The 9,843-nt window shown below is 28.7% G+C and overlaps 1 protein-coding gene across 1 annotated transcript; it reads left to right on the forward strand.

The window, feature by feature from the left end:
• The first annotated feature begins 4,069 nt into the window (after positions 1-4,069).
• LOC114166042 (probable glucan endo-1,3-beta-glucosidase A6) lies at positions 4,070-9,048 on the forward strand. Its single transcript, XM_028050695.1, has 4 exons — positions 4,070-4,228; positions 4,375-4,695; positions 6,420-7,391; positions 8,875-9,048. The coding sequence occupies exons 1-4, from the start codon at positions 4,174-4,176 to the stop codon at positions 8,910-8,912; spliced, it is 1,386 nt and encodes a 461-aa protein (XP_027906496.1). The 5' UTR covers positions 4,070-4,173; the 3' UTR covers positions 8,913-9,048.
• The last annotated feature ends 795 nt before the right edge of the window (positions 9,049-9,843 follow it).

The raw sequence follows: 9,843 nt of genomic DNA on the forward strand, positions 1-9,843 counted from the left end.
ATATATATATATATATATGTGTGTGTGTGTGTGTGTGTGTGTGTGTGTATTAAAATTGAAAGGGATTTGTAGGAATACATTTGAATTACATTATCTTATATAATAATTTTTACATTATTATTACCATTATTGTTAACATTATAATTATAACAATTATTAAGTTTTATTATTAGAGTTATTATAAAATTACGTTCTTGAATGTGAAATTAGAAATTATGAATTTATAATTATAACTTTGGTTTATAATAAGTTGTAATTTAAATGCATGAGTTATAACATTGCACATTCTACATGAGTTATAGAATTTATGCATGCATCACGTTCACACATTAAAATGTTAACAAAAAAAAATTAACTCAATAGGCTAAAAACAAATAGTAAAAAGTTAACAAAAACAAATTAACTAAGTAGGTTAAAAACACATTGTATATATGATATTTTGTTGATGTTTACGTGGCTTTTCATGACAATCTTTTTATTTGGGCAAAGCAGCTCAGACATGGGTCTCTCGTATTTCTACACTCGTTTTTTTCTTTCAAATATGTTGAAATAAATAACCTTCCCACACGATTTTCTTTGCTCGTAAGCATGATATTACTCCAACCAAACACAACATTAGTGTTCTTAAACTTCATCCTTTCTCATCCATTCATCACCATAACTAGCCAACCAGATATAAATACAATATAATACATATTTACATTATGATACAAATTAGTTTTGCAATCCCACTATTATTCCTCAAAAGTCTTTGCAGGAACATTTGTTAAGTCCTATGCTCACGTATAATACATATACAATCATCGTAGGTTGGTACCAAAACACCACAAAATAAATGAAGGGTAAGCTAGTGAATTTATAACAATCCTTATCAATTAAAAACTATCACTTGAGAAATCAAATTCCCTTTCCTCATATAAAATCATAATTATCATGCATCATCAATCAGTCCATCACATATAACAAGAATCAAATGTCTACCACAATGGCCCTCATGGCTCAATCATCACAAAATAGCCCTACAACTCAACCTTCATGGCTCAAACAAAACATAAACATTTCACTCTACTTCTGGAAAATATGTGTATTGAATGGACTCAAAGATTGTGCACTTGTCATCTCTCACTCTTATCTCACTCTACTTGTCATCTCTCACTCTTGTCTCACAAGAGCTATAACTATGTATTTATATCAGGGTGAGGCAACTCCTCCCTTCACATTGCATCACAGGGTGAGTTTGATATTTGTAGGTCGAGAACTTTTACCAAAACCCAAATATTAAATACCCTTCGACTCTCACAATTAGATACATTCCTTTATATGACTAGAATTTTAGCACACTCAAGATAATCCCTTTACATAATCAACATTCAATACACCCTAACTCAAGATTAATGTAACATTTTCTCTTGAAAATCTCTACACTATCCTCGTTCAAAACATAAACATATTACATTTCATATCAACCTCATCCACCATTCACTGTATATTGATATATAAGCTAAATAAAACAGAAAAGGCATCAATTTAAAACACACACGGGCTGATGTCCAGATTCAACTGAATTAGGTCATCCAATCTACTCATCAAGGTAGGTTTAGCCCCTCTTCGGTGAAAAATCATTGTTTAGTTCAAAATTCATTGGTGAAAAATCATTCATTCACAATATATCAAACCAATTTCACATGAAAAAAAAATCAATATGTCCAAGTCAAAATCAATTTCTCAACTTAAAACAGGAAATTACTATAAATAGGCTATCTTTCGTTACCTTAGAATAACTCTTTTCCAAAGCTAAGACTCCAAAACTCAATATTTGAGTTATTCCCAACTAAACACTATGTTTGAAATAATTATCAGTCCACAACGTTCCAACTACTCATAGGTGCAATTAATTTATAAAAATAAATGAAGATAGTAGGTGAATTTAAGAGAAAATAATGGAAGAAGTATGGTTTTGTAATGGAGGCTGGAAGATAGATGAGAAAGTGATACAATCCTATTCAGGTAAGAGTACGCTCGTTTCTGAACTTAAATCCTCAAGAGACACAACAAAAATAACTCAGAGAAAAACGCGACAAAAAGATAGGGATGGAGGACGCCACAATCTAGCAGATTAATAAGTCAAGTGAAGATTCACCACAAAGATATCAATCTTTGATAATAAAAAAAAACCTAAGGCCTAAGACAAGAACAAAGAGAATCCTCTCTTTAATGAAATAAAATTCAATATATGACTAAAAGTGTTTACATTAGTTTTTAATGTCTCTATATACATGCACGTAAGTTTAAGAAAACCTATAAACCCTAAAAGAAATCTCAAGCCCAAAAATATAAAAACATAAATTAATTTCTAAAAGAGAGCCCAAGGTCTAAAAACATAAAAACATAAACCAATTTCTAGAAGAAAGGCCAAAACCTAAAAATGTAGTAACATAAACTAATTTTCCTAATACTTGTTCTTCAAATATGCTCATGATCTTCATGTTATTTAAATTCCCTCCTTCATGGAACATTATAAGCTTGAAGGAGACGTGTTTTAATCTTTGACCTTATCATAAATCCTTTGAATTGTAAATGTTCTTCCTCAAGTTCTTCATATATATATATATATATATATATATATGTGTGTGTGTGTGTGTGTGTGTGTGTGTGTGTGTGTGTGTGTGTGTGTGTTAAGAAGATAGTCTTCTATCATACCCTCATTCTTGAAGAGAATTTGTCCTCAAATTCGTACCACTTAAAGTTTAGGAGATAGTCATCTATCACACCCTCCTTCTTAAAGATAATTTATCTTTAAATTTGTATCACTTGATTCCTTATCATTTTATTTTAGACTTGTGTCTTTGATTTATATTTATGTTTGTGCATAGGATCTTCTAAAATTCAAGTCAAATTCTCTACAAACAGAAGAGAATGATAAGGTTGTAATTAACACAAAATAAAAGTTAAAAGAATAATAGTTAACATAATAAGAATATAATCCATCAAAGGACAAATCATATTAACAATCAATAGCCTCAACAAAACTAAAAATGAAATTTATAAAAATAAATATAGGTTATCAACTACACAATTGAAAATTCTCCATGTAACATTAAATTCACCAATAAAAATTCAAATTTATTTCAACAATCATGTAAAATAAATGTTGTCAACTAATTTAGCCCAATGAACATCCCTTAACGAGCATTATATATATATATATATATATATATATATATATATATATATATATATATATATATATATATATATATAACTATTTATATTTAAGCTAAAAGTAGTTTTAATTTCTATTTTTTTCAATATTAATATGCTTTACTTTATAATGTGTGACGTGAAAATCAATATTTCCGTAATAGTTTAATACTAAATAGTTTAACTTACATGATTAAACTATAATGACTAATTTTTTAATAAAGAAATCGATAGGGTAAATGTATTTGTTTTCAAAAGATGCCACAAAAATACAAGAATAAAAAAAATAATGGTAGCTCAAAGTCTAGTCCTCTTATTATTCCCTCACGGAAGAAGGTTCATAGTTACTCTAACTTGGTACTAAGTACCTTCCTAAGTCCTTTTCATTGCCACAATCTTCCAAAACCCACCAACTTACACTATTCTCAATTTCTCAATAAACATTCATTTTTTAGTAATATATAGTTTCTTAACAATAACCCTACAACAAGGTCACGACAAATTAAATCACAAATTTATTCTTAATTCTTATTTTAATATCTTTATTAACCTCATCTTCCATTTTATTATAATTTTTCGTCACATTATTGGCAGTGTTTTCTATGAATAATCTTGATGATAAACCCGAACTAAAAAAAATAAAAAATTTAACTAACAAGGAACTTATTTGAGAAATGTGAATTTAATTTTATTCAAACCAACAACATTTTCTATTTAAAAAAAAATACAACGTGGCACTTTATTATTCTATCACATCAACACATTTAAATAACAACAATGTTAACTAGAGTTCAAAATTAAATAAAAAAGAAATCCCAAAACTTAAAACTTAAGACCTATCGTATAAAAAGTCAACGTTATGGTTCAACTCTATTCCATGTTTTCATCTTCCCAGATTTTAAATCCAACAATCCTATTTAAGGAGAAAAAAAAAGGTGGAATCAAACAGAAAGATATCTTGAACTTCTTGCAATGGCCATGGCAGTGATTTCTCTGTTCATCTTGTTTTTCTCATTCTCCATATCCAGTAAGTCATTTCCTTATCCAAAACTCCAAAAATATTTATATCAACGATGTGTTTGGTGTTTTGCATTTTGAATCTATAATCGCGTTTCACATGTGAAAAAGGTAAAAATTATTATTAGTTTCTGAAATTTTTGGATTGTGAAACAGGAGGTGAAATTTCAGGGGAAGTGGGAGTGAACTATGGGCGATTGGGGTCGGACCTTCCACCGCCGAGAATCTCGGTGCGTCTGATACAGTCGCTGCTGAAAGCGAAGCGCGTGAAAATCTACGACGCAGACGCGGAAATTCTGGAAGCGCTTCAGAACACAGGAATTCAGGTGTCGATCATGCTCCCGAACGAGCTTGTGGTGAACGCCTCCACCAACCAGACATTCTCGGACCAATGGGTTCGATCCAACGTCGTACCGTTTTACCCAGAAACGCTCATCCGCTACCTCCTCGTCGGCAACGAACTCATCAGCAGCACAGGTGCGTTTGTTTGGAATCAACTTTTTACCACTTTTATGCAGATTCTGTTACTTCAAATTATCTCCTTATAATTTTTCAATCATTGGATTAAAAGTATTCAACGCTCAAATTATTATAATATCACACAATGCATGGTAAATTGTCTTTGATCAGATACTTTTTAATTAATTAAAGAGTTAAATATATTTTTATCTTTTCAGTTAAAATTGGAATTAATTTTTTTTTAATTTTAATCCAATTTAATTTAACCAAACTTTTGTTAGATTTATTTATAGTTTATTAGTTAATAAATAAAAAAAAAGAGTTTTATAGGTTTAAACTCAAGATGTTGCGTAGGAGTATGTGAGGCAGATGTCGGTATAGTTGAATGATTGATTATTGAATATTATAATATTGGTAATGAAATGTGTTTCTTATTTAATGGCTTTTTTATTATTTTAAGAAGCAAATTATATTTTATCTGCTTACAAAACAGGTAATTTTTTTTTAAAATATTCTTTTAAGAACACTTATTTTAAGTTCAGAAGAAACTAATCCAAAATATACATACGAACATCTTCTATATGATTTTTCAAATCTGATCTTTAAACTATATATATATATATATATATATATATATATATATATATATATATATATATATATATATATATATATAAAATTTAGTATTTGATTTGGACTTGCTAACGTGTTTTGTTAAATAAATTTATTATTTTAGATGTGTTATTATAAATAGAGTCAAGCTAAATTTTATATAGATACATTTACTAACTTAGTCTTATGGGTCCCAGACTTTGAAAACAATGAGTTTAACCAAGTTTTTCAACTCTATCTAAAAGATAGAATTAATGTTCTTAAATAGTTTTCTTCTTTTTAACTTGAGACCAATGGTGTAATATGTTTCAATCTTTGACTTTTCAAAACTTGTGTTCTTTTTTCTATTTTGCATAATAGTGTAAAATATCCGCCATCTTAATTTTCAATTCTAGCTATAACGTAGACGAAAAGAACAGAACAAATGCGTTTTTGTAATATTCTATTTTGTAGTTTAAAATTAAAGATTAAAATAGTTAACTATCAGATTTTCAGGATTTGGGTGCAGATTTATATATTTATTTGTTTCAACTTGCATGCGTCAATTTAAGGAACGAATACAATCGCTTGATGTATACAATTTTTGACTTTTTTTCTTCAATAAACACCTTTCAAAAAAGAATTTTTATGTCAACACTCTTTACTATACTAAAGTTACTTTTCACGTTCCGAATTCGTCTTTCACGTCGACAATTGGATATTTGAAAAGTCGAATTTACAATATGATATAACTCATTAGAGCTAGAAAATTAGTTAGAATTTGATCTTGGTGAGAGAATTTTGGTCCTTTTTTTTCTAAAAAATCTTTATCTTTTTCATGATTTAAAAAAAAATCATTAGTTAAAATTCGATAACATTGTGTATATAGTAAAAAATTCGACTTTCAAGAAATTGAAGAATTAATGAGTCAGTCTATTTAAGTAAATGTTGTTAGATTTTTTTCATCTGTAAGTTTGAAAAAAAAATAATGGAAATGATCAAAATTTAAAAATATTAAGTACATAAATAAGTTGAAAAGAAAACATTTTATAAATTGCTAATATAAATAAATTAAACATGTTAAATTTGATTCATAGTCAGCAATTATTATTGATAGATTAATTTTGGTATTCACTTCTATCGCATGACAGGCAACGAAACATGGCCCCACATTGTTCCCGCGATGCACCGAATCTCACACTCTCTGAAAGTTTTCCGTTTGCGCAAGGTCAAAATCGGAACTCCACACGCCATGGACGTTTTGCAATCGTCGTTTCCACCGTCAAACGGCACTTTCAGAAACGACATTGCGCTTCCCATCATCAAGCCAATGTTACAGTTCCTCCACAAAACACGCTCCTTCTTCTTCCTAGACGTGTACCCGTTTTTTGCGTGGGCCTCCGACCCGACCAACATTAACCTCAGTTACACCCTCTTCGAGTCCAGAAACATCACGGTAACGGACTCGTTAACTGGGTTAATCTACACCAACCTATTCGACCAGATGGTTGACGCCGTTTATTACGCCATGAAACGGCTCGGGTACCCGGATATTCGGATCTTCATCGCAGAAACGGGTTGGCCCAATGGGGGAGACTTGGACCAAGTTGGCGCCAACGTCCACAATGCTGCCACGTATAACAGAAACGTAGTCAAGAGGCTTACCCAAAAACCGGTTTTGGGAACCCCGGCTCGACCGGGTCTGGTTCTTCCGGCTCTCATATTTTCGCTTTATAATGAGAACTTAAAGCCGGGTTTAGGTTCGGAGCGACATTTTGGGTTGTTGTACCCGAACGGGTCGAGGGTTTACGACATTGATCTCTCTGGCAAGACTCCGGAGTCGGAGCTCGCACCAGTGCCGCCGGCGATGGATTATAAAGGGAAGGCGTGGTGTGTCGTGGCAGAGGGGGCGAATGTGACGGAGGTGGCGGTGGCGTTGTCTTACGCTTGCTCGCAGGGAAATGGAACGTGTGACCCGATTCAACCAGGGAACCCGTGTTATAAACCCGATTCGGTGACGGGTCATGCAGATTACGCGTTCAGTGCTTATTGGGCTCAGTTTAGGGGCGTGGGAGGAACGTGCAATTTCAATGGGCTTGCAACCCAAACGGCAAAGGATCCAAGTAAGTTTTGTTTTGCAGAATTAGTAAATTTGCAAAGTGGTTTTGTAAAAGGCCTATTTATTATAATTTCTTTAAAATAATAACTTTTTAAGTTTTTAAATTATTCATATATTTTAAACCAATATAAAATATAATTAAAATATGTTATTTATTTTTCTAAAAAATGAACTTTATGACTGTAATCAGAATATAAATTAGCTTTTTTCTTTTTAAAAAAAATCTAAGATAGTTATTAGATTATCTTATATCATAATCAGTTTTTTAATTATTAAAAAACAGATAAAAAATTTTCATATGTTATAGATTATTTATTTTATAGTAATTATTTAAAATATGATATCAAGAATGATTTTTATTAGTTGGTAATATAAATTTGTGAAATCCTTTAAGGAAAAGAAAAAAAAACTATTTTTTAAATAAAAAATTAACTGATTTTCTTTTGAACCTACAAACATGAGAACAAGGACTAAGTTAAGCACAATTCATGTTTTTTAGAGACTAACTATATCACAAAAATGAAAAAGATATAATTGATGAACAAAATAGTATTTTCTTTAGGGATTACAGATTTCAGTACAGTTTTTAATATTCCTTAGTTTATGGATTGCATATTAGGTTCATAATTAGTGATTTTTTTTTGTAATATTTTAATGTACCGATCTACTTCTTTTTCTGATAGAAATTCTTTTAGATTTCAACATTTTTTGCAAAACTAATAGAGTAGGTTTAATTAATATTTAAACATTATATTTATTTTAAAACCAATTAATTCAAGAAGAGTAAACTGAAGCTTCATATTAAATTAAATTCAAAATCCAAATTTAAAAATAGAAGATAGAAAATTGGTTTGTACTGATTTGAAGAGAAATCAATCAAAAACAGAAATAGTTTGGTTCAATGGAAAAATAATGAATTTGAAAAGTTTATCATCGATATAATTGAATCAATGAAAGTTTGTCAGTTAGCTTTTAGTATAATGTTAAAATTGTTCTTAGATACATTTTTTTTAAATATAAACATTTTTTGTTACAAAAAAATTAGTGGAGAAAATAAAAACAAATTATTTTTTAAAATATTAGCTATTTAAAAGTATTATTTATTAAATCCCAATAATATTTATGTAAAATTAAAAAGTGATAAATAAAATCATTTTGAAAAACAAATATTAAATATATTAATAATTTACTAAATAATTTTTACAAATCAATCACTTTCTTCTCCTCATACTCTTTATTCTCTCTCATTCAAAACTTTTTCTATAAATCATCACAAATCACTTAAACCAAGTAAACATAATCCTCACAAATAATCTTGAAATAATAAATTACTCCTACTAAAGAAAATTCTCAAACATGTTTCTAACTTTTTCAGGGAAAAAGGAAAGTGATTAAGAATTGGTGAATCCATTTAATGTTACTTATTATCCATCATTTCTGAATTTTATTTTTATCTAATATAATTGATTTCTTTGGTCGTTTTATAGGTTATGGTTCTTGCAAGTTCCCAAGTGTGACGCTTTGAAGAATATTCTGTAAATCAAATGCACTGTGGCTAAAAGTTGTAATGCACACTGTTCGATATTAATTCTGTGTCCATCAACAACCAATTATAGCTTTGGAGCATGTGATATTTATCGAAGGTTTAATTAGTCTGATCCTATTTATCTTTTTTTTAAATATAGTTGACACGTTTTTAAAACAAAATCTAAACTAACATATATTAAGAAAATAGGTATCATTCAATTAATTAAATCTTTATTGATCTATTTATTATTGCATTTCTTTCCTATCATGTTCCACCAAAGAAAAGAAATAGAACAAATAAAAATAAGTTGGTAGAATAAAATTTATTAAAACTTATTTGGTTAAAATAAATAAAAAATTGTAAAAATAAATAAAAAGATAAGAAATCAATAAAAATATGTAAGAAAGTGATATAATCAATTTTTTATTTTATCTAACAAACATCTCATTCTATTTCTTTCTTTACTTATGTTCTAAATCAAATTGTAAAAATAAATAAGAAAAGAAAATAAATCAATTCAAATATGTACAAAGTGATATAATCAATTTTACACTTTATAATTTTTATTTTATCTAACAAACATCTCATTTTATTGCTTTATTTACTCGTCTTCTAAATCAAATTGTGTGTTTCCTATAAATTATATAAAATTTATTATATGGTATTATGAATAATATTTAAACAACAGGATAACTAAAATAACATAAATAAAATTGTAGGAATTAAATTTACAATCTAACATTTAACATATTACTTTAATAATCTATATATAATTTTTAATATCTATTCCTATTATTGACAAAACACGTTAATTTATAAAAAGGAGAGATTTAAACAGAGTTTTAAAAACATTTTGAAAAGCCTTTTCGTCGAACAACCTATCAAACGTTATAAGGGATCATATAGTGCTTTCATAAAACACACAAAA

This window comes from Vigna unguiculata, chromosome 10, assembly GCF_004118075.2.
Source record: "Vigna unguiculata cultivar IT97K-499-35 chromosome 10, ASM411807v1, whole genome shotgun sequence".
NCBI classification, from domain to species: Eukaryota; Viridiplantae; Streptophyta; class Magnoliopsida; order Fabales; family Fabaceae; genus Vigna; species Vigna unguiculata.

Coding starts and splice junctions, on each gene's coding strand:
- LOC114166042 (XM_028050695.1), top strand. CDS start 4,174: ATGGCCATGGCAGTGATTTCTCTGTTCATCTTGTTTTTCTCATTCTCC. Junction 4,229..4,374: donor TTTCTCATTCTCCATATCCA/GTAAGTCATTTC, acceptor ATTGTGAAACAG/GAGGTGAAATTTCAGGGGAA. Junction 4,696..6,419: donor CGAACTCATCAGCAGCACAG/GTGCGTTTGTTT, acceptor ATCGCATGACAG/GCAACGAAACATGGCCCCAC.